The 26,460-nt window shown below is 43.5% G+C and overlaps 1 protein-coding gene across 1 annotated transcript; it reads left to right on the top strand.

Moving 5' to 3' along the window:
* The first annotated feature begins 12,970 nt into the window (after positions 1-12,970).
* Positions 12,971-23,158, top strand: LOC115554710 (metalloreductase STEAP4-like). Its single transcript, XM_030371527.1, has 9 exons — positions 12,971-13,260; positions 13,362-13,469; positions 18,223-18,293; positions 18,823-18,907; positions 20,413-20,691; positions 20,799-20,893; positions 21,019-21,172; positions 21,277-21,447; positions 22,829-23,158. Exons 1-9 carry the CDS (start codon positions 13,063-13,065, stop codon positions 23,090-23,092), a joined length of 1,425 nt encoding a protein of 474 aa, XP_030227387.1. The 5' UTR covers positions 12,971-13,062; the 3' UTR covers positions 23,093-23,158.
* Positions 23,159-26,460: the final 3,302 nt, after the last annotated feature.

Genomic DNA, 26,460 nt, shown 5'->3' with positions numbered 1-26,460 from the left:
TGAGGGTCTATGTCGCTGCCATCTCCTCCCTACATGATAGGGTTGACAGAGCCACGGTAGGGTGCCACAGATTAGTGTCCCTCTTTCTTAGAGGGGCTTTGAGGCTTCGTCCCCCTACAGCCATGAGGTCTCCAGCATGGGACCTGCCGCTGGTGCTGGAAGCCTTGTCATCGCCTCCCTTCGAGCCTTTGGGTCAAGGGGGGTTGAAGTGGCTGTCCATGAAGGCTGCCTTTTTACTCGCCATAACCTCTGCCAAGCGAGTTGCGAGGAGTTGCGTGCCCTATCAGTGAGTGATACATGCCTGAGGTGGAACTCTGATGGCTCGAGTGTCACTCTATGGCCGAATGTTGCGTTCCTGCCAAAGGTGCTGCCACGCAATCACCTTAACCAGCCCATCCAGTTAGCACGCTTTGACCCCCCTTCTGGGGAGGGTGGGTCCGAGCTGCTGTGCCCGGTGCGGGCCCTTAGGGCTTATATTTCTGCTACCGCTGGTATTCGCCAGTCGGAGCAGCTTTTTGTTTGCCATGGTGGCCCTAATAGGGGTCGTGCTTTAACAAAGCAGAGGCTGTCCCACTGGATTGTGGAGACCATAACGCACGCCTACGGGGCCAGTGGCCGTCCCCCGCCATCCAGGGTGAGGTGTCACTCAACCAGGAGCGTCTCAACATCATGGGCTGCCCTGAGAGGGGTGCCCCTGGGGACCATCTGTGCCGCGGCGTCATGGGCGTCGCCTAGCACATTCTCCAGGTTCTACCGGGTCAACGTTGCCACTCCCCATCCAATGGGCGTGGCCATGATGCCAAGCTCTGCTGTCTCTGGTCAGTAGGTGAGCGCTTGATTCTTCGTGACGTTGTTGGTATTGGCCATCCAGTGCTTAATGCACCGGTCAGTAAGGATGAAATAGAACGCAGAGTTACGTATGTAACTCTGGTTCTATGAATCCTGGATGACCGCCAGAGTTACAGGTCACTCAGAAGTCTCGTGGTTCGCGAGAAGATTCTGGGAACAGATCCTCTGTCGACACCGGGCTATACAGCCAATCCGTTGTCACGAGGGTAACATGTGACCTTGTTGGTATAGGTACTCGAACTGCGCATGCGCGAGACGGATAAATACAGTGCTTAATGCATCGGTCATCCAGGATTCATAGAACCGGAGTTACATACGTAACTCTGCGTTTTATGTTGGTTAAATCCCCTAGTGGTGTACGATGATAGTGCAGCCTGCTATAAAACAGGAAGTAGCCATTTTGAAGTGTCAGTCTACATGTGGCAGTCGAGCGATGATTCCCAGCTCCACAATCTTGTGCCATCCTTCGATCTGATAGCTGTTTCACGCATTGTCTGTAAGTTAATGTTTAAGTTGGAAGTATTTTGACCTACGCTGGGTTCTTCGAAGAAAGTAGTCCAATCCGGATCGCTTTTAACTCACTTTATTTGTCAAAGTATTTCGGTATGGTAACTACGGAGCAAAAGGAGGGGAATTGTATCGAACACGTGCTGAGCGACTCCCAGCTGATCAATACCTCTAACCCGCAAGTCTGAGCTACCGGAAGTTTCTGACCTCCAACCTCTCTGTCAAGATCGATAGGGTCAAGTGGGCGTGGCCTATGTGAAGTGGGCGTGGCCGGCGTGACGTATTAGCCTCGGCTTCCTCACCTATCTAAAGGTGCTGCCTTCTGTGGATGGAGCAGCCTTCAGTAAGGTCCTGCTCCCCTTGTGGCTATGTACAGTATGTACGGCTTATATGTTCGGTCCTGCTTCCTAGAGGCTATGTGAGGGTAATACAGCTTGCGTGTTTGAATCTGCTTCCTAGAGGCTATGTGGGGGCAGCTTATGTTCTTAGATACGTAACACCTAGAAAACCCTTTATTTCCAGCTTTTAGCGAGAATTATGTTTATTTCTCAACACGTTTATTTTGTACATCTACATGCTATGTTATACCTCATGCTTACCCATTAGCGTCATTAGGCTTTTTGCTAGCCTCTTAATTCATGTTCATTTGTTAGCATGTTCACTTGTTGTTAGCATAGCCTCCATTTTGTGTCCTTTTCATACTTCTTCGGAACTGTAATGCCAACATTTCTTTTTATTCTTGTGTTACAGTTTTACAATCTACAAGATTCAGTAAAAACTCTCAATATAGAATCCCGTTCTCCTTGAGTTATTGAAGTTCATGTTTAACTGACTGGATAGCTGGATGTTCATCTAGTGAGAACAGTACACAAACCTTTAGTGAAAATGAAGATTGGAGTGGTAATAATGAACAGGACAATGTACAACATATGCAGACATCATTATTATATATTTGGTCTTCACATTTAAAGAATAATTTTTTTCTGCAACAATGCAATTTTGATGGCGCAGGATTTCATTTCAAATAGGTTGGTTTTATTGTCATGTTTTTCATGCATCAGACCCCTATCGAATGCAGATGAAATGCATTGTGATTTCCTATGCATTTAAATGGGTTCTGGACTGACTTTCAGCAAAAGTAGAAAATATAATATGTGCATTGACTTTACATGTCAACACATTAGAATGTATTCAATGTCATTATAAATACGTTTGTAGTGTTTGCCATGTTTGAACAGTGTCTTGATAAAGGTACATCTTTCTGTGAATACTTTAAAATATGACAAATATTCTGTTCCCTGAATTGAATCTCATGTAGGTTTTGCTGTTGGCAGTTCTCCGGAGTACAAATTTCAAGATGCTTTTTAGGAACACTAGGGCAGTGTGTGTGTGTGTGTGTGTGTGTGTGTGTGTGTGTGTGTGTGTGTGTGTGTGTGTGTGTGTGTGTGTGTGTGTGTGTGTGTGTGTTGGGTGTGTGTTGGGTGTGCATGTGTCTGAAATTGTACTGCAAGTGTGTTTACTGTAATCCCTAATCTATAATTAATCATTGTCACTGTCCCAGAAACCAGGCTTTGTCTTGCAAATATGAATATTCCCCCTACCTCCTTTCTATCTTTCTCTATCTATTGCTGCCTCTCCCACTTTTACCCTCCCTCCTGCTCTCTCCCTTCCACACCCAGTTTTCTCTCTCTCTCCCTCCCTCTCTCTCTCTCTCTCTCTCTCTCTCTCTCTCTCTCTCTCTCTCTCTCTCTCTCTCTCTCTCTCTCTCTCTCCTTTTCTCTCTCTCTCTCTCTCTCTCTCTCTCTCTCTCTCTCTCTCTCTCTCTCTCTCTCTCTCTCTTTCTCTTTCTCTCTCTCTCTCTCGCCCACTCTCTCTCTCTCTCTCTCTCTCTCGCCCACTCTCCCTGTCTTCCTCCACCTCTCTCTCCCACTAAGAGGGTAGCAGGCTATTTTGGGAACCTGATGTTCTCTGACAGCTTTCACACTTTTCTCTGCGGTATCGGAGCTGGGAGAGGCACACGCCAACACACACACAACAAACACCAACCACACCAACACCCAAATCCACCATGGGAGTGAGAGAGCATGCATTCAACGCAAATATTTACAGGCGGCCCACAGGATGGGGGAAGCACATTAAGGTAACCACCCCCCAGCTAAACACAGTGCAACAAAACACAACACAACTATACACCTTGCAAAACAAAACGCTTCACCACAATGCTCAGTGCATTACTATTCACAATGCTTAGCATTAGCATACAATGCAGTGAGATCAACAGCGTCACAATGCAGCTACAGTTATGAGGTATGAAACGTAACACAAACCATAACCGTCTTCTGGGGGAGGAAAACGCTCCAAAACATTGATGATGTGTTCAGTGCTGCGGTGTGAGCGACCAGGCTTGCAGCTGAGGTATCATGTCCCCACTTCTGTCACAACATGTCTTCAGCCATTGTGACAGGCTTCAGTCATGAGGAACGACCAGAGGCTTCTTGCGTGTGTGTGTGTGTGTGTGTGTGTGTGTGTGTGTGTGTGTGTGTGTGTGTGTGTGTGTGTGTTGGCGTATGTGGTTGTTGGTGGGTGATGGGCAAAAGTTAAATAGATTCTTTGCGTTCATTTATTCAAACACACATGTAAACACAGAAACACACACACCACACACACGCAGACAGACACACACACACATGCGCACACACACATACACAAGGAACTAAGGAGTGTGAATGACACTTGGATGTCAATCTGAGCTCAGGCAGTCACTGACCAATTACACTGCTCTGCTGACACAAAGACATTCTATTGGCTCCTTAATTGAATCTCCACGGTAACCTGGCTGGGAACGTGACTAGGACCCTGTCAGGGAGATTAGCACACACACACCCAGAAACACCCAGATACACACGCGCGCACACACACACACCCACCCACACACACACACACACACACACACACACACACACACACACACACACACACACACACATGCACAGAAAGACACACAGACACACACACGCAAATGCACACACACAGACAGACACACACACACACAGACACACACACACACACACAGTGACGCAGAAAAAACACTTTGAAGTTAGACCAAAGCTGAGCCACATCAGTGAATTACACTCAGGTGGCTGAAGAGAGAATTTACTGCAGACCAGCATGGACAATGATTCAGGTACTTCAGCCACCTTGAGTGCAACTATAAAAAGTAGCTTGGACAGCATTGTGTTCACGGTTTTGGCGTCAGTTTAAGATAAGGCCTTTCTGCTTGCTGATAAAAATATGTTTTAAAAGACATGACTACATTTTATCGCTTTCTTATTATGGTCAATTCATAAGGAGTGAGTTAGAGCATAGCGGTTGGTTGTTTTGTAGTTGTGTGTGTATGAAGGTTTTGGACACTGTTATTCAGATTAATTATATGCAATATTTTCCCTCTCACCAATTAGAAAAAGCAAACTTTGACCGGTTAAAGTGCATTGGTCATATGGCCATATCAACATGCAGGCAGCAATTAACCCAGTCAATCTCTCTCCCTCTTCCTCTCTCTATCGCATATACTGTTCTCATAACCTTTACCTGACTGTGGCACACAAACACACACAAACACACACTGGTCTGAATGAGGCATCATATTTTATTTCAGACGGTTTATAATACATATACAAAACAACATATTTAAATATGGAAACCATACACAGGCGGCAGTATACCCAAGTGCCCTGTACTCAAGCTGTTGCGCACACACACACACACACACACACACACACACACACACACACACACACACACACACACACACACACACACACACACACACACACACACACACACACACACACACACAATGTAGCTGATGACAGCATCATCCAATGTGTGAATGTTCCCCCGATCCCGTCGACAGCTGCCATTTCAGGTTTGCATGCAATGCATTTTTTTCTTTTCACCTAGCTATTCAAGGACACTGAGTTGTGCGAAGGCACACTCGAATGGGACAGAGCTGCATGCCATTAATATTTAGTTTTCTTTTCCAATACTGCTTTCAAAACTATCGGGCATGAACTATTAGAATTATAGGCTCATGACTCTCATACATATAATAGCAATTATTAGGATGATAATAGTGATGCTGATAAGGTTGAAGATGATATTGTTATCATCAAGTTATTATGAAATAAATAATAATGATAATAATATCGTTATTGTTATTATTGTTATTGTCCTTATTCTTCTACACATGACATTACACAAACACACCTTAGAAAACATTTGGTTTTGTGATTTGCTGTGGCAATGAATTCTCAATGGATTTTAGATATTCCTCCCACCAACAATAATCTTAAGGTATTCTGTGTTGCTGCTGAACACATGAGTCTTATCACTGGCAACAAGCCAGCAGCCAGTTGGACACACAATGGAGAACAACAGGGAACAGCAACAGAATACGAAGCACATTACAACATAATAGCACCAAAGGCAGCACAATCGTAGGGACATAATAGATTAGTGTAGAAGACAATGAATAATCCTCTATTAAAAAGCTGTGCGACAGCAGAATGAGCCGGTGAGTGTGATTGGTCTTATCAGGGCTGGCGGTGTTTGCACCATGGGAGCCACAAATTCAGAGATGGCAGTTGTTTGTCTCTGGTATGGTTATTACCACGACATTCAAGCGAAGAAGCTCTCACATTAACATCACAATGAGCTCTAATATAGGAGCCAATCCGGGGAAATGTTTCCCTTCAAGTTGTAATTCAAATTCTCAACCAAGTAATGCGACAGATAGATGCTGTATAGGCATTGCTTGGTTAACAGACAGACAGACATATACATTGGAAAAGACGCATATTCATCCACCCAGAAAAACACATTAACAAATACAAATCAACAATACTTATTATATGAGTTGGAGGTTGGACTAAAGTAAAGTCCAATGTTTAGCCAACAATATTTGGAAGTAGAGCTTCATGTTGTACCCTCGTACACTCTTGAGTGAATGTACTTTTCCATTCCTGCAAACACAACAATATGGAAAACAAACAGGGACTTCATCTATCTTAAGTTGTTAAGTAGAGCCTGAACACTACCCCAAAACACAGGGCCATGCTGAATCTCTGATCACCAAAAATCATATACATGTACCGTATATATATATGTATATATATATGGCTTGGTGAGAACACAGAAACAAGGCGTTGGCTTTGTTTACACCAGCCACCGTAGGTCAGTCATCCGGGATGCACACCTCGGGAACACCACTTTGAGTATCCCAATGATGATAAGAAGAAGGACATGGGAATTCAGCGGAGGGTCGAAAAGTTTTGTTAACGTCACACAGAAATCACACGGAAGCTGGCAAGTGGATGGGCGTTGGACTTGCCAGCTTCCTTAAAAGCAGACACTTCCACCCAGGCGACTTTGGGACAGAGGAGTGTATCTGCAGCGGCCTCCCCCAGTGATGTCCTGCAGTCTGTCACCATGAGGCTCCAGGCTCTGCACCCCCAAGCCTTCATTGGGATCCTGGCAACTCAACCATGTGTCGGAGGAGGAGTACAGCTCCATCCCATCCCCTGCTGGGAAGAGCAGACTGAAACCTGGGCCATCTTCCAACGTAGAAGCGCAGGGTTAAACACCTCCCTGACGCCATCAGGTCTGTTGGGAGGCGGTCTGAGGGGTCAGTGATGCCCTCCAGGACGGCCTCCAGACCTCTGACTGGGTGACATTCTGCAAGCCGCATTGGGAATACATCAATGGTCTTACAGACTGCATCACTGACTACATCAAGCTCTGTGTGAACAGCCTGTTCCCTTGAAGATGGGTAAATGCTTCCCCAACAACAAGCCCTTGGTCACAGAAGAGCTCCAGCCCTTCCTGAAGGAGGCGGTGTTCAGGCCAGGTGATAGGGAAGCAGACAGGAGGGTACAGAGGCAGCTGTGTGTGAACATCAAAGAGGAGAAGGACTGCTAATGGAGGAAGCTGGAACACAAGCTCCAGGGGAACAACTACAGAGAGGTGTGTAGGGGCGTGAAGAGCATCACAGGCTACAACACCAGCAGCCAGTTGACTGGGGGTGATGTGGACCCAGCCAGCAAACTGAATCTGCAATTATAATGGGAGTGCCTCTATGGCCTGCACTACTCTTTCTCTCTGCCTCCCTCTCCCCCTCCCCTACTGACTCCAGTAGTCAGCTTTTGGGAATTTTTATGATCATCTCCTCCCGGGGATTGGATCTAGACATTGTCCAGCCCTACAACTACCTGGGTGTCCACTTGGACAAGGAGCTTGACTGAACATCTCGACATCTGCAGTGCCATGCTGCGGTTGTTCTGTGAGCCTGTAGCTCGAGGGCAGGCTGTTCTGTGAGCCTGCCCTCGAGCAGGGCAGATGAGGGCAGGGGACTCCAACAGATTGAACACAGAGAGGATGATGCTGTCCAAACGACTTTCTATCCTTGACAATGACTCCCTCCCACTCCACATAGTGCTGTCTGAACAGATGAGTTCAGGAACAGACTGGGCATTGAGGAGATCCACAGAGCGCTACAGGAAATCCCTCATCCTTGTGGCCATCAAAATCTTTTAACTCCTCTCACTCCTGGACGTGTGTGAACTCTGCATGGTCAATTTAGCAAAGGTACTTTGAAGTCCATTTGAGGGTTTACTATGGTGAGATGCATATTTGATCTATAATAAGAATATTTATGCATGCTGTATTTCGTATTTACGTTTCTAGTGAGGTTTAATCATTGTATTTACTTTTATGGTTTGGACTTTACCTGAGAAACTGTAAAAAGAAAATTCCTCTTGAATCGATATAGTCATATCCATTTCACTATGTATGAATGTGTGTGTGTGTGTGTGTGTGTGTGTGTGTGTGTGTGTGTGTGTGTGTGTGTGTGTGTGTGTGTGTGTGTGTGTGATGTTTGTGTGTGCGCGTTTGTGTTTGTATGAGGCCAGGAAATTATTAAAGCCTGTTTTGTGCTTTTAAAGGTGACCAGAAACAATCCCGCGCTGCCATATTCAATGATAGTCGATCCAGGCTCAGAGTTCCTGTTGCACCTTGTAGCTTAAAAATGCGTTGTTCAAAATAAGTACACACAAATGCAATCTCTCGATAGCCTGTTTCATCGAGCTCAACACTTATTTCGGGGCCACAAGATAGAAATGTTGGACTCCCAGCACATAATCTTCGAAGATGATGGATTCGGTTTTGGATTATACTAGTTTTTTAATATAATTAGAATATTTAGCCCTGCAGTTTTGATAAGATACATATAGGAATTTATAAAGACACATAACAACATAGTAACATAATAACACACACGTACATGCACGAACACACACAACAAAACGTGCACAGACATACACACATACGCATACTCACACACACACGCACAAGCACACGCACACACACACACACACACACACACACACACACACACACAAAGACACACACACATAGGTTTTCATGTATCTTTCTCATCTGCCCTAAAGCACCAATTTCATCAAAGACTAAACATCTGTAGAACGAGGTTCTACTTTCATCCAAACTGTTTTCAACCTTCCTTGAAACTTATCTTAACACTTTTATAATGAACATGCTGAACCAGACTGTATGAACGGAAAAGCATTGTATATTTCATCAACTATTTTGTGGGTGACTCGTTCTAAAGATTGTGTCTATTCTTCCGTGAGAAGGAGATTCTCTCAGCTCTGGTATGCGTTACCTCCTCTTGCCTCTCTGTCCTCCTCACCATCACCTCTCTTTTACCACCCTCTCTAACGCCTCGCTCTGTCTCTCTCTATCGTCTCTCTGCCACTCTGCTGCTACTGCTCTCTTTCTCTGTCAGTATTTTAATCCCTCTCAATGTCAATACGTTAACAAACACAAAAACCTGTTCTCATTCTTTTTTAATGTCAGCCTTGTGGCTAATGGGTTTTATTCACACCAATTATGTTCTACAAACAATAACACACAATAACACACACTTCCCACAGGCAACCCATTCTCAAATGTTGCAATGTGGGGCAGAATCTACACACTGTATTATAAAATGTCTACTTGCTAGAAAACTAATTGTATTTTTCATTGTGCTGCAGTTATTTTTTGTGGAACATTCAGCAGCGCCATGACTGTAGAAACAGTGAAAGTGTATCGGTGTGTTTTAATGTTGTGGAACAGTGAAAGTGTATTGTGTGTTTTAATGTGTAGGCAGGCTCCAGCTCCAGGCTCCAGCGCCATGACTGTAGAAACAGTGAAAGTGTATCGTGGTGTTTTAATGTTGTGGAACAGTGAAAGTGTATTGTGTGTTTTAATGTGTAGGCAGGCTCCAGCACATGCTCGCTCAACTTGAGCCCACTCTCTCAGTGGCGCTGCAATCTGTTTTTCTATGCTGACATTTAAAAAGTAGCTGTTCAGCACGTGAATGTGGCGCAAACATGTCTCAGAGCACCACACTGTTAAATGTCGCAAGATGTTCTGGGATCCGAACAAAGCCTATTCCCAAAATACTCACACATGGCTCTGAAATCTTTGGTGAGTTTTAAAGGCTGCTGCAAGAAGTCAGGTGCCAATTACCAATGTGTTGAAGTGCTACATTGTGTGTGTGTGTGTGTGTGTGTGTGTGTGTGTGTGTGTGTGTGTGTGTGTGTGTGTGTGTGTGTGTGTGTGTGTGTGTGTGTGTGTGTGTGTCTGTGTGTGTGTGTGTGTATGTGTGTGCGTGTGCGTGCGTGCGTGCGTGTGAGGGGGGGGGGGGTGCTACCTCGAGACCACAGCGATACTCATTTAGCATTTAATATCCTGTGTGAAACCAGGACAGACAAACAGATGGCCTGGCACACAGAGCTCTCACCAGACCTCCTCCTGATGGAATCATTATTCTCAACCTAATTGAATTGATTTCTACATTTTGATAGGTATTGATCTTGGCAAAGGAAAGAGACAAAAAGAAAGACAGATGTGTGAGAGAAACAGGAGCGAACAGGCAAGACAGGAAGAACAAAGAGAAGGAGGGAAGAAAAGGGAGGAGGTGCAATGAGCAATATAAATAAAACCCATAAGGAGTGATTCCCCAAAGCCAGAGCTATGTGAGTCACTGGAGTGGATCTGCCACGGGCTCTCCTCTAACAATCTTACAAGTGAATGAATGCCTTAAAGGTGGGGGCTCAAACGATTTCTCATTTTGCTGAGAAATCCCCTCAGGTAGACATTAATGCTGTAGTTATAGACATGACTGCACAAGCACGGAGGTAATGTGTCGCTTTTAGAGCTAGATAACTAACATATATATATATATATATATAGCAATACCCCAGTATTGTGATGTGGATGGGGCATGTGTTTGTGTGGAGTATGTTCTGTGTGGCTAGGGTCCAGGTTGTGACATTAAATGGTGAGTGAACCTGCAGGTTCTATTGTTCACTGATGAGACTCAGGATGGGCTGAAGATCACGCAGGGCACACACACACACAAACACTCACGGACGCATACACACGTGCAGGCACACAGACACAGACACACACACACACTTGCTCACACTTGAGGCACACAGAAGTAAGAAGTAGCCCTCTGACATCCTACCAGCTGTTCCTGTGCAAAGCTGATGAACCTTATGTCATATTAATGTCATTAGCAGACAGTTAAACCATTCTTCTTTCAAATAAACAACAATAACATACTGAAAATAACGAATGTTAACTTCGCTCCAATGTGCAGAGCTACGCTATAGTTCTCCCTTAAACACCGTTTTTCTGCGGCGTCTCCCCCTCTTCTCCGTCTGTTACATCGTTTTGGTCTTGTTACGTCTGGTGTGGGATGTGCACCGATGGACGATGCACCGACACTAAGGGAAACCGCGCACTATTAAGTATCAAGTAGCATTTTTACTGGTTTACTTTCCATCTCTGTTCATTTTACTTTCAGGAGCCTAATAAATAAATTATTGTCGATGCCGGATGTAGCCCAATATTCACTGTTTGGTCTAAATGGTTTACTGTTGGCCCTCTAAACCATGTCAAGCCCTAGATTTAACAGCATGTTTAAAAGCAAGTCCTGGACCTATAGAGACCCATTCTTCATTCCTCAAATCAGAGTCCGTCCTCATCTTGTGTTACATAGTAAAACATTATGTAAGGGAAGCGTATGACCTGTGTATGACCTGTATTCACAAAGCCTATGTGTTATGATAGACGATGCTGAACCCAAGAGCAGACAGGGACGGTGGGAAGGTGGGAAGCAGGTAGTGGATGAGGGAGCCGGGGGAAGAGCGAGGTGGGCGAGCTGGAGTGAGTGATCCGGGTAACTGCAAGCAGAGGAACAAAAGTTAGATGTGGTCCAAAAACAACAAGAGACTTGAGAAAGAGAGCGAGGTAGTAAGTTACACTAGAGCCAGGCACGTATAGTTACCACGGTAGTGCGTAGTACGATCTGGCGCCGACAGCAGGGAATCCAAGGGTTTATGAAGGGGGTTGATTGGGGATGAAGACCAGGTGAGCATGATTGTAGATGAGGGCCAGGTGTGAGGTGAGACAGACAGGAGGAGTGGCAGACCAGGAGGAGGAAAACACAGCAGACTGCTGACACCACAACACTATGCGTGTATGTATGTGTGTATTGTATCTATTGCTGGTTATTTCTTGTCAACACAAGAGGGTGTGTGCTCTCTATGCCAATGTCATTGAAGGTGTGACATGATCTCAAGGTCTCCATGAATCCTGCAGGGATGAGCTTCAATCTAATCATCACTATCTTTCCTGCTCAACGCAAATCCGCTATTACCAAAAAGCACATTTTCAGGGAAAAATGTCAGCTTCAAAAAATTCTTGACATTACAAACATCCGACAGCATTTTATTGGTCTAGGAAGTGGATTATGAAAAAATAAAGAGTCTGATGAATGATGATAACAAATAAAAAATGTTTGCCTCATGGGACTTTTACCATCCTCCTCCATCCTGGTAGAATCAACCTCGCTACCTCCACCGATTGGGCTCCCTGTTGTGAGCCCCATGGAGGCGGCCCAATTCGCTCATCCATTGTCCTCCTGCTTGACTTATTGGTGGCCCAGGGACAGGGGAGCCGTAAGATCCTCATATGACAACCTGTACAATCAGATGGTCCATAGGGTCTTTGGCCCAGGTGAGGGGCCGATTTACAGGGCAGGTGCTTGGCCATTTCCTGTCTTCAATCCCCCACAGCGTTGAGAGCGCTCGAGATAACTTACCGCTTGTGTGAATATTTTGGCGACTTTGCTGTAGCTCTGTTGTTGTGATGGCAAATGGTGTTGTGGTGTATGACTGTATACTGTCTGCTCAATGAATAAATGGTGCTGTTCCTGCCACTGTATACTTGTGAAAGGAGTCTTTCTCGGCTACAGAGACGAAGAGTCATTGAGTCAAGATAAGTCAAACACTCCATTACACACAACCCCACCTTGTTTTGTATGGAACACAGATAACAAGTGTAATAAACCAATGTTATCAGATATAATGAAAAACATGCCACACGCACATACACTCACACACAAAAATACACACACTCCCAGTAACACACAGGAACTTACTCACCTATTTCTGCACACTCATGCTCACACGCACATGCTCTGCATCTGGACATTGACACGGGGCAAACTATTCCCTCAGTGGGTCCCTCTGACCACATAAATACTGCGTGGGACAACGGCCCACGCACACAACCGCCATGGCCACTGAGGTGAACCCAGGCATTTTTCTGCGTCCTCTGGGCATGGAGCCACCCCCGGAGCGAGAGCTGTTGTGTATCTTTGGGACGGGGGACCTGGGTCGCTCTCTGGGCCAGCGGCTGCTCCAGACGGGCTACAGGGTGGTGTACGGCAGCCGCAGGCCCCAGAGCTGTGGCCCCCTGCCCCCGGGGGCTCAGGTACGCACTGGGTCACCTCCCTTTTCTTCATATCTATATGAATTCAAACAAAGAAATTACGTCTTGTGTATGTGTGTGTGCTTCTCTGTTTGTTTGTTTAGGTTCTGAGTCACACAGAAGCTGCCCAGTTAGCCAGTCTCATCTTCATTTGTGTTCACAGAGAACATTATGATTTCCTGGAGACACTGGCACCACAGCTCAAGGGGAAGGTAAACATGTTCATTATGAGGGCTATGTAACCTAGCCGTCCTTTCTGCCTCATTGATCTATGCAGCGTTGTAAGCTATGCTATGGAGGGATGGAGTTGATCGATAACATGCAGCTAGGATGTGAGCCATGCTGTATTGTGCTACGCTCTGCTTTCCATATTATGGATGAATCTACATTTTACATTATCAGCAATCTCTAGCTGGTTTCTGTTGAATTTAGATGATTACATCTGATGTATCTATATATATTTTATATATATTAGAGCTCTCATTTTTTTCGATTCTAAATATCCCTTGATTTAGTGCTGCTAGCCTTTTAGTGAGATCAGAGAGTGTTGAGAAGGACAGTGATAAAATATATTTCAGAAGATGGATATAAGAAGAGAGACATCGGGTAGGTGCATGACAGTGGTAGGCCTACAGCAAAGATGGGAAATACTATAACATTTATTATTTAAACCAGTCTGAATATTCCTACCGTACGTAGGCCTATAGACATTACCAGGATATTAATAACGCCTACACACACACACACGTGGCGGAGTGTTAATCGGGAGAGTCGGGAGAATCCCCGTTGGGTTGTTAACGGTTCGGGGCTGTCGGGCTGATACTGTGGGATAACAATATTGCGTTTATAAAAGTTCCTTGCAGCGCCGTCCGGCAGCCTGAGCTGTGCGTCCGCAAACCTCTCACAAACAGTCAACGTCGCAACCAAGTCGATGTTGTATAGAGGGGACTAACTGAGCGGCCCCTCCCGGAGTGGTACATCCCAGGTGGGCCTTGAACTGCGATTGGTACTTGCTTGCCACAACAAGTTTGTGCGGCGTGCTTGTTTTGTTTCCGGTGTAGATCCGGTATGGTGTGTAGTTTTTCTAACGTGACTAGTTGTTGCTAGACAGCAGGTGAAAAAACGTCTACGTTTGCCAAGCCAAAAGAGCGTTAATCGGGCGATAAACGGCGTTAAAATAGGTTTGCGTTAATGCCGTTAATAACGCGTTAAACTGACAGCACTAATATATATATAAATATTAGAGCTGTCAGTTAAACGCGTTATTAACGACGTTAACGCAAACCAATTTTAACGGCGTAAATTTTTTTTAGGCGCGATTAACGCAAATTATTATTTTTTAAAAAACACAACTTTTTTTTTTTGGGCTCAAAACAAAGAAGCAGTAGCCTGACTGCTATGTTCAAGGCATATCTTTGTATGTTCATCGTTAAATTGAAATTTTTTTGTACCGTCCTGTTTTGATCAGTATATGCCAACATTTGCACAAGGCAAGCCGATGCAGTTCTCCATGTTGATAAGAGCATTAAAATGAGAAAAATTAATGGGACAAAGAATTCAAGGGATATTTAGCATAGAAAAATAAATTACGATTAATCGCGAGTTAACTATGGCATTAATGAGATTAATCGTGATTAAATATTTTAATCGCTTGACAGCCCTAATAAATACATATATTATGGATGGCAAAATTAATTGAAATTCATTATATCAGGATCTAATATATCAGGATCTATTTCGTAATACAGAATAGAGTATCACGAAAGTTCAAAGTATTTAAATGCAAAACATAATTATCTGTGATGACACCACCAAAATACCTTAGTCACAAGGCCTTTTCACACTGCCAAGCCGGTTCGGTCGCAGCTTGGAACGCAAGGAACGCAAGGAACGTTCCTCTGCCTCTTTCTCGTTGATCGCACCATCTTTCAACGTCTTTGGTAAATGCCACTTCATCACCTTCTCTCCCATGATGGTCAGCAGCTCGCGGATTTCCCTGTCACTCCAGTTAGAACTACTCATGTTGATATTGCTGCATTGTCTCTGTTGTGGAGACAGCACAGCAACACCTCTACCAAAGCCCCCCCCCCCCCCCCCCCCCCGGAACTGCGGAGCCATCTTATCGCATTTACATCAAAAACGCCAATGTGTGTAGGGTCCGGGAGGGTCAATTGGGGTGCTAGCTCAAGCAAGCAATTTACCTCGGGCAGTGTAAACATGCGGAATATGCCGGGAAAAAAGGCGTGCATAAGACGGGCATATTTGGAAGTGTAAAAACTTCTACAGAGACACATTTTAGACCACAGAGGGTGCAATGTACATTGTATGCATCAGGGCCTACAACCGGACCTGTAGGGACAAACACTACAACTTGTAGATGGCTGCAACAAGCAATCCTACATCAGATGTAATAGAGTCATCAACTCACATATAGTTGGTTTGCAGGTGAAGTGTGAGAACAACAAACGAGTTGTGACAAGACAAAGACAATTTGTAAGTTGTGCAAGGCTATAAAACCCTACACAGCAGTCAAAACCTCCAACATGACTGGTCATCTTCAAGAGTACCCAGAGTAAAGAAAGAAAATTGAAAATTGCCATTGGGTCAAAGAACTTTACAGAAATGATTCACTACACAAGTCTATATCACCTTCACAGAGCATTTCATATGTAACAGGAGATGTCTAGCTATGTTCTGCAGCCTCACCCATTATAGGAGTCAACGTGGGTGAAGTCCTAAAACAGGCAGCAATGGAATAGGACTTGAAGAGGCAAGTTCACAACAGTGCAATTGTAATGGATAATGCCCGAAATATGGCCATTGCAGCCAGTGGAAGTGAATGGGGCATATACTCTTTGGTTCTCTTCTAGTTGGGGAAGACTCTTGAATTTTCGGGTGTAGGGCTGTGCCAACCAGAGGACCTTCTTTATACACCTCAGCAGAGTACTGACCGGAGATGTCTTTCAGAATGGCGCTCCTCAAACTCGCTACGATTGGGGATCCCCATCATGGGGGGATATGCCCTTATCGATCATGCACACGAGTGGCACAATCAGTGATATAGTGGGCTGCTTCTGGTCACACACAACTGCAGTAGCAGTCTTTAGTGGTTTCAGTACCTTGACGATATCCTCCGCATCTGATATATATCACAGACATTGATTGTGTCAATGTATCTGGCGTTGCCTCGTAACTGTGGTTCCAGATAGCTTTCGAGCATGTCATACTAAGTCCATCATGATTAGTCTGTTACAACTGAAGTGTTGAGAATTTGCCCCTTTAAGTCCCATTCCAGTGCTGCCTGTTTTTGCACTTCACCCACGTTTAACCTCCCCATTCATTTTAGACGCAATTGGACAAGCATACAACCAATCATAGCAACAAAACGTGTGACAAAGCATTGAGCGACAAAAGGATGTCAACAAAAGCTTTGAGTGCAGTCCTTTTTTTGGTGAAAATGTACCATCCAGTTTATTTAATACTGTCCTGATACCGGAAGCAAAAGACTGTTAACAGCTGCGGCAGCCTTCTCTGTTGTTATTGTTGAAATGCCTTTTTGGCGTGCATGCACGTCATCGTATTTATCCTGCCTAATGTTAGATAACTATTGTGATGGCTCGGTCTGCTTCAGACCGGGCAGAATTATTTTGGGATCGGAGCGAGGTCAGACCTATTTGCAGACCATATGAAATATGAGCTTGTGAGATTTGTCTTGTTCCCAGGCTGTTAACTCAGGTGTGCAACTCAAATAATAGGTCAGTCTGCAGGCGATAGCTAGCCATCTCCCACTTACGTATGATATGCTCAGTGATCGAGATATGGCCCTGTGTAGCATGGCTAATCCAGCCTACTCTAGTAAGCAAAAAATACAATTAGCTCCTTTCAAGCACTTCACAACATGTCCCCTCGGTTCTTTGTAGATATTCAGTATGACAAAACTAGAAAAGTGTTTTTCTGATAGGATGTGGTATTTTGGCTCCAGTGTATTGAGTAAAAGCCTGAAGCTATCGTTTCCTACAATAGAAAACGACTGCAAGTCACGGGCTGTGAAATTCCAAATAGCTTTGTTATTTCTGTGGCTTTTTGACTTGATTGTGGTAAGGCTATTGCAAATGTCTTCTGTAACGTTCTTCGGCCCAATGGGACTTCTGGTACTGTTGAAGATGAACAGTCATGTTTGAGGCGTTGGCCGCTGTGTAGGGTTTTATAGCCTTCCACAACTTACAAATTGTCTTTGTCTTGTCAAAACTCATTGGTTGTTCTCATATTTCACTAGAAAGCCGAAGCATTGCCAAACATGTGACTTGAGCATAACTGGAGTTTTTTCTGTCTGTATTACATCTGATGAAGGATTCCTGCTTGCAGCCATCTTCAAGTTGTAGCGTTTGTCTCTACAGTTCTGGTTGCAGGCCTGTTGCATGCAACGTAGAAATGTGATTCATGAACGTTTTGTTAAAAAATAACAAATCTTTTGTGTATGTACGATTCAAATCTGTGAGTGGAGCGGTAATTTAATTTATTTGTTCTTTGATTTGCACATGCGCATTACTTCTGATATCCGGTATGAACAATCCGTCTCTGCAAGGAGAATCATTCATCTCATTATTCGGTTCTTCAATTTGCGCATGCGCAAATGAAAGATCCGACTCGAAAAGATTTGTTCGTAAAATCCGGAAAGTCCGAAATAGAATCACAACTTTGCATCACCAATACAGCGTTGAATACGCCCTCTGTTGTCTAAAGAGTATAATTGCGACAAAGATTGTTTGGTGGTTATCAACCCAGACCATTCTGGTTTCTTTTTACATGCCAGGAAATTTCCCAATATACTTTTCTGACTTACAAATTTAAACAGAATATATTCAGAGCACAATCTATCCAGAATTTTGCTTCAATTTCCCATCCCTAATATATAGATAATATGTACAAACTATAATCAGTATGCATATGAATGTGTCCGAGCAGGTGTTTGTAGACCTCAGTAATAACCAGAAAAAGGACATGTACCCGGATACCAATGCTGAGTACCTGCAAAGGTAATGTCCTATTTGAATACACACACCTTTTCCATGGAAGCAAATCACTGCCATAATGTGGAATCTTAAAAGCAACTGCATTTGTATATGGAAATGTACATGCCATGAATTCATAACATTCAAATACTTTACTATGAGAACAAGGTTATCTAAATTTGATTCGTTTTGAATTCACCACTTTGAAATTCAAAAATGGCATTTCAAGTTCAACCATTTAAAAAAGGTTATTTCTAAAAACTAAATGTCAAGGTTCTCTAATTCAGATAAAAGATATACAGGGGTTTTTTTAGCTGCTCGTGGCGCCCCCCACGTGTCATGAAAGAATGGCGCCCCGGGCGACTGCCTGGTTCGCCTGTGCCTAAAAACCGCCACTGTTCATTACTCATCTTCAAGTCATCGAAATATGGACATCTAGTGTAGACCAGTGTTGAGCCCATCGTCTATCACCATGTGTACAGCTACCATGAGAGACAATGGCAACTAAAGTGCTTGTTGTGCATCCCCCCACCCGACATCCCACCCCCTGTAGGCTGGTCCCCGGAGCCCTGGTGGTGAAGGGCCTGAACACGCTGTCTGCCTGGGTACTGCTGAACGGACCCCTGGCTGGGAAACAGGTAAGGAAGGAGCAGAGGCAGGAAATCTATAAAAATATGCTGCCATTCCCCTTCCTCCAGACTGTTTTTTTATGATGCCTTAAAGGATGCTTTCAAATCACTGGAAGAAAGAAAAAGCAATAACGGTGTTGATAATGAGCCACTGATCCTCTCCCTGATGAGCTGGCAGATGTTTTGCAAAGTGAATAGGTTTGCTGACGCAATCAAGGGATTTCATCCTTCCTTGGTGTACAAACAAAGGGTTTCCCAGGGCTTTCCGTTATTTGAATGGCGCAGGACACTGTAGAAGATGGGAAATAGATTTAAAAAAATCTGATTTGGTTATTGATTCTACAGCATTTTTCACAGAAGAGGAAAATGAGGACAATGCTTGTGTAAACAAATAACAGGCATTGAGATGTTTCAAAGACAAGCCAGTATTTACCTTAGCTTTCAAGTATCTTCTATAAAGAGAAACACAAACAAGATGAAATCTCAGGAGATCAAACCTCAATCTGCCTAAGTACTATTTACAGAAACACACACATTTTCATACATTTCATGAACATACCTACACATATGTGCACGTGCCCATACAGACACAAACAGGTACACACTCACCTTCTCATACAAACACACACACACACACACACACACACACACACACACACACACACACACACACACACACACACACACACACACACACACACACACACACACACACACACACACAAACACACACACACACACACACACACACACAGTGCTCCATTTCCAATAGAATCCTATTCTTTGACCGAAGACCAGAAGGCGACATTTGTACCCGCACGCCTTCATGAGTTGGAAGGAGTGGAGGTATGAGTGTGCACAACTGTGTTAGCAAGAGAGTGCAATTCCCTGGCCAGCAATTTGATTAGATCCTCAGTGGGTCTGGGGCTGTGTCACATTTACATTCAGATGGAGATTTAGTCTGTTGGCCGTCCCCTGCTGTTACTGCTGCAGTAATGTAGGTAGACATAGCTTGCTGCCCAGCCAATTTCCACACACACCTGGTGGAAAAAAAACACTCAATCCTTCTGACTAGGTGTTTCAAACGGTTGTCCCACTTCTGCTGCTGCTGATGTTGTTATTGGGTTTATTATTATAATATCTTTAACAACCGAGATTGAGGTATGCAAGGCTCAATCCATTGAGCTTTGGAAAAGAGGAGTTCATGTTTGTTAAATTTATATAGAGGACGCATGAATGTACTGTTTATTTTGTATATATTGAGGAACACCCATCTAATTGATACCAATCTTATTATAGTGATCTAATTAATCGCCATGGAAGCACAAAGTAGCAAACATGTAAAAAAAGGTTATTACGTTCTGTTATCAGAAAGGGTATATTGAATGATAGAAAGATGGCAAAACAGTTTGTCCCTGAATAGGGGGAACACATCTATTAACTTTGCCCATTCAGGATGTAAGCAAATGAGTACAGTACACCTGAAAACTAACATCCCCACCTCCCATCTCCAGGTGTTCCTGTGTGGGGACAGTGCTGAGGCCAAGCAGGCGGTCAGAGAGCTGGCTACCAGGCTGGGCCTCAGCGTCCTGGACAGAGGCAGTCTGTCAGCCGCCAGGGAGGTGGAGGACTTCCCCCTGCAGCTGTTCCCAGAGTGGAGGCTACCTCTCTGCATCGCCACCGGCCTCACCGCCTTCTTCTTCTTCTACCTGCTCATCAGAGACATTATCTATGCCTATGTGGAGCAGGACAAGGACATCTCCTTTAGGATCATGGTGTCCCTGGCCAACAAGGTAGAAACATCCAAACGCCATCTGGACCAGAAGGCCCTCCGTAGTATACGTGTTGCTTCTACTCCAGCTCCATGTGTTACAATTCTATAACCTGTGTGTTCATGCAGGTGTTCCCCATCGTATCTCTGATCATGTTGTCTCTGTGCTACCTGCCAGGCGTAATGGCTGCCATCCTTCAGCTGTATAGAGGAACCAAGTACAGGTCAGCGAGCACAGACTGAAGATAACCTTCAATAGCTGAGCCAAAGTGAGCTTAGTTTAGACCTGTCATTCACATTGGGTTTTAGGGAATGAAAAAAATAACAATGAAAAAATGTGGACTTGCAGTCGCTTCCCTGATTGGCTGGACCGCTGGATGCTGTGTAGGAAGCAGCTGGGCCTTTTGGCACTGGCCTTAGCCTTCCTGCATGTGCTCTATACATTCATCATCCCCATACGTTACGCTGTCAGACATAAACTCATCTCAACGGTGGTGGATGAGGTAGGCATACTTTCGTAGGTTGGCCATGACCCTGTCTTTCCCCAGGCAAGGGAGCCACCTCAGTCTTCGGGTTCGAGGTTGATCGTTTCTCATTCCTTCCCCAGATGAAGGACAACAAAAGCACCCCGTTCTACTTTGATAACACCGAGGCCTGGGCCACAGACTCCTTCTTCGTGCTCGGCATCATGGGCTTCTTCCTGTACTTCCTGCTGGGATTGACCTCCCTCCCGTCTGTGGGGGGCTCCCTCAGCTGGAGAGAGTTCACCTTCGTCCAGGTTAGCTTAACGTACCCTCGCCAACTAGTGCTGCATTTATCCATTCATTCACTTTTTGCCAACACAGCCAAAATAATCAACGGAAGGTCTTCCACGCAGCCATCAGACCTATTGGCTCCATCCAAACACAGAAAATTCTCGATTGTGAACACTAAAGCGTCAAATCACTCCTTTCACTCATAGATCCGGATTTCATTTTTTGTATCTGGATTGTTTACGGTGTACAAAGAAGCGATTAAGGAAACGCCAAACCTCTTTGTGGAAGTGTGTCAGTGTGTGTGTTCAACTTTGAGAATATGGAACTGCATATCCCCATGAATGAAACCCCATGAACATATTATCAGTAAAACCTTTGTCCACGAGACTTAAGGATTCTTGCGGTACGTCTTTCAGCAGAGTCGTTAAAACATGGTAAATCCAATGTCATCCTCCTTATATGTGTCCCAGGAGTCTAGTTAACTGAGTGTCCAAGGCGGGCCCGCACCATGCAAGACTGGCTAACTTTAGCCCTGTACTTTAAATGTTAAAGTATTCATAAAATAGAATTATGATACTAGTGTAGAAAAGCCCCAGAGAGAGACAACTATTAATACAGGTCACTGGTCTGTTTGTGGGAAGGTCAGACCTGCAGGCAAGGGTGTCAATTGGGCTTTAAAAGCAGGGCAGTAAAATAAATAGTAGGAGTCCGTATGGCTTTCAAGTTGCACGTAGCCCTATGTGACACTAGAATATGGAAATAAATAAAGGGGGAGAGGAAATGGTTAATGCATTGATTACACACAATAGAGTGTTAAGGTTGAGCTATTTTTTTATCACCCAATTATAGATGATAAAGTTTGGTTGTGAAGGACAGATTACAGATAGCACCATGTGTGAGCCACTTATTAATTCAAGTGTGCACGATTGTGGTTATGTGCTCACACATTTTGGCAGAAGATCATTGTAATATGTAAAAGAAAAGCTGAGTCACAAGGATCAGCTGTTAGTAATTGGATCAATGGTAAACACTGATTACTACTGAGGGAGTGGAGTTCAATACCGCCAACACATTAATATCAGTGTGCCTTTATTGTACCCTAGTGCTTGTTTTCGGTGTCTCCCAGGAAAAGCATAATTTAAACTCTAAAAGTAAATTAAATCAATCACATTATACAAGTAATTAATAACAGCACTGCTTAAGAGGCCAATGCTGGTGCTAAAAAAAAAAAAATATTCTGGAGCAGTGGCAAACACGATTAAATCCTTTCATAGTCTAGTTCATCAAAAGAAGATTCCACCACATGTAGAAGTATAAATCATTTTCCTGTGGGTTGAACGCTGGTGATTTGTACATCGGCACTGTTACTTAATGTATCACCTTTAATGTCTTCCCCTCTCTCAGTCCAAGCTCGGTCACCTTACTCTTATCGTATGCACGGCCCATGGATACATATATGGCTGGAACAAGTTCCTGAAGCCCTCCACCTACAAGTGGTGGACCCCGCCGGGCTACATGCTGTGTCTGGTGGTGCCTTCCGTGGTCCTGGTCCTCAAGCTGCTGATGGTGCTGCCCTGCGTGGACCGGAGCCTGGGCCGCATACGGCAGGGCTGGGAGCGGACGGGGCCGGAAGAGGGGAGGGCCAGCCTCAGGGCCACTACTCTCTGAGAGATGGATTGATAATGTACATATATATATATATATACATATATATATATATATATATATATATATGTATATATATATATATATATGTATAAAAAAACTTTTTTTTTTTCTTTGGCTCAAAACAAAGAAGCAGTAGCCTGACTGCTTTGTTCAAATGACATTTGTTCAAAGCAGTCGTTTAATTGCACTATAGGCTCTTTTTTTGTATCGTCCTGTTTTGATCAGTGTATATGCCAATGTTGTTATCAATAAAAAATCATTTGCACAAGGCAAGCCGATGCACTTCACCATGTTGATAAGAGAATTAAAATGAGAAGAATTATGGGACAAAAAAATCAAGGGATATTTAGCATAGAAAAAGAATTTGCGATTAATCACGATTAATTAGAGTTAACTATGACATTAATGCGATTAATCAAGATTAAATATTTTAATCGCTTGACAGCTCTAATATATATTAGTGCTGTCAGTTAAACGCGTTATTAACAGGTTTAACGCAAACCATTTTAACAGCGTTAATTTTTTTATCACGCGATTAACGCAATTTAATATTTTATTTTTTTCTTTGGCTCAAAACAAAGAAGCAGTAGCCCGACTGCTATGTTCAAGGCAGTATGTTTGTATGTTCATCGTTTAATTGCACTATAGGCACTATATTTTTTTTTGTATTTGCACAAGGCAAACCGATGCCCTTCACCATGTTGATAAGAGCATTAAAATGAGAAAAATTAATGGGACAAAGAAATCAAGGGATATTTAGCATAGAAGAAAAATTGCGATTAATCGTAACTCACAATTAATCGTGAGTTAACTACATTAATGCGATTAATCGTGATTAAATATTTTAATTGCTTGACAGCACTAATATATATATATATATATATATATATATATATATATATATATATATATATATATATATACAGTGGTAAGAATAAGGTAAGAAATTTATCTTAAAGGAGACATATTATGGTGTTTGCACAACAAGTAAACAGTATTTGAGTTCCAGAAAACATGTTTTCGAAGTTGTTTGCTGGATATAGCTTTTGGGAAAAAAAATCTCGCCTACCCCTGTTTCCCTCTGTTTCAGTCCCCTCAAAATACGCTGTTTCTGGTGTCTGTAGCTTTAATGCAAATGAGCTGCTGCCCATTGACCAATGAGCTGTCAGACTTAACCACAGCATGGAGGAGAAGGGATTGTTGCCGTTTGCGGACTCTATATCTATATAATATAATAATAATAATAATAATATTATGTATGGGTCTTTATATAATATTATATCTAATATCACGGCCAAAAGCTATGTGCGCCCGGATGATATTATGAATCATAAAGACTGCGTCTTACGTCTCCGGCACTTCCACAACAAGTAAAGACTCGAAGTGGGGGATATCTCGGCCATGATTGAGAAGAATTGGGGGAAAGGAACTTTGGCCTTGACTCTCTGAAGTCCATGAACTGCGACATGGAGGAGAAAGGGATTGTACTCCAGGAGTTGAGCTGCCGGACTGCCGCGAGCGCCCTGTGCCGGAGCTGCGGTGTACCGATCTTCTGGTACAATTAGCAGAGTCAGCTGGACACTGCTCATTAATATCTGTGTAAGATCTGGAAGAGGAAATCATTTTGTATTTACAATCAGACCCCGCATCCAGAATTATTTTGAATGTAAAATTGCTTATTTTATTTATAGTGGCTTTCATTTTAGCTATTTAACTTGTTGATGTTTTGTCAAATGTACTCCTGAGTCAAATTTGTAATAAAGCAGAGACATAAAAGACAATTTGAACATATTATCGTGGCTATATGGGAACATTATTCATACTATTTCTGCTATCAACACATCTAACAGATGGGACGGTTTTTCCAAGTTAGATGGTTTTTCGTGATTTAACATTTGATATTTGGGTTATTTTGTGTGTGCACACACACCTACACACACAAACACACACACACACACACACACTTAAACATACATGTGGTATGTTGGCATTCACATGCATGTTATGCCATTTCTTGGCATGACTGTTTATGTTGTGAAAACCGTTCCACAATGAGCGTGAGATGGGAGAGCTTTGTTGCCCAGAGCATCTTGTTATCCAACATCTAACGGCATTATCTGTGCTTGTGATCTGCAATCTCACAAAGCAACCTCATACTCTATTATTCTCCCATTACAAAGATGCGTGGTGGATTGTTTTAGGGCTGCTTCTGCTTTGGAGTACATTGGGCTGTTCTGATGAATGCATGAGATATAATATCAGTTTGTAGCCTTGGGGGGGAAATTAAGAGCACCAAGCACCAAGAAAAACTAAAACAAGCATGCCTTACCATGAACACTTTCAATCCTGTTCTAGTTCACACCAAACCTGTTTTCCCAAGAACAAGATAATGTATTTAGAGGCATGACAGTATTTTTGTTTTATTTTCCATGATGTTAACATAATATACATGATTTCCATCCTAGAGAATCTTGATCTAAAAGCCTGGTATTAAAGTGCATGTGTGTCAACTATGCAATTTCTTCTTTGCAAATGACTTCATACAAAAGTGTTTTGAGGAACTGCTATAACACATGTAGTAGCTGTATTGTTATGTTCTTGACTTTTCCCACAGGTCCATGTTAGTAAAAGGGACAGCTCAGGGCTTACCTGTAGGATATTTAGGGAAATGCAGCTCCAATCCCCCCCATTGATTGGCCTGTGCATCTCAAAACAACATGAGCCTAACAGCCCATCAGCAACAGCCATCCCCATATAAATATTCCATTAACGGGAGGAGCTAGAGACAGCCGTGAGACAATTCAGAGACCTGCAGCTGTGATGTTATTTGTCAAAACAAAACATGAATGCTTTTAGGCATGACCTTTTGCGGTAGAGATGTTTTCAAGGGACTCAAACATCATGTATTTTCCTACCTAATAAGTCTCAACATGTTCTTGCTCACGGTGGACTCATTCAAACATCCTATGGTTCTTTGTGAGCAAATACGATGTTTACATACATCTGAAATCAAGCAGAGGGGCATTCCATCAAAGTCACAAACGAAAGCAGCGCTCAGTTGATTAAGCCCTGTTAGAACTAACGTCAACTTCCACTTGAGGCTAAAGCCATTCCATCAACGCAGTTCAGCCGCGGCTAACGTTATCGTGGAAGCTATAACGAGCTCACGAGATATGCAACCAGCCCAGAACCGTGAATGTTGAATCATGGATCAAATGTCTTTTCCAGCGGCGGACAGAAGGTCTGCTTGTTGAGGTCTATGAGGAATTCAAGCATATAATAACTCAAAAAGAGAACACATAATCATTGATAAAAACAGGGAGGGCGCCTGGCAATAAAATCGCCAATCTTTTAAATGCAAGTACTAG

This window comes from Gadus morhua, chromosome 11 (genome assembly GCF_902167405.1).
Source record: "Gadus morhua chromosome 11, gadMor3.0, whole genome shotgun sequence".
Taxonomy (NCBI): Eukaryota; Metazoa; Chordata; class Actinopteri; order Gadiformes; family Gadidae; genus Gadus; species Gadus morhua.
Note: the sequence above shows the minus strand (reverse complement) of the source record. Positions and strands in the feature narration are given on the sequence as shown.

Coding starts and splice junctions, on each gene's coding strand:
- LOC115554710 (XM_030371527.1), top strand. CDS start 13,063: ATGGCCACTGAGGTGAACCCAGGCATTTTTCTGCGTCCTCTGGGCATG. Junction 13,261..13,361: donor CCCTGCCCCCGGGGGCTCAG/GTACGCACTGGG, acceptor TTGTTTGTTTAG/GTTCTGAGTCACACAGAAGC. Junction 18,294..18,822: donor AATGCTGAGTACCTGCAAAG/GTAATGTCCTAT, acceptor CACCCCCTGTAG/GCTGGTCCCCGGAGCCCTGG.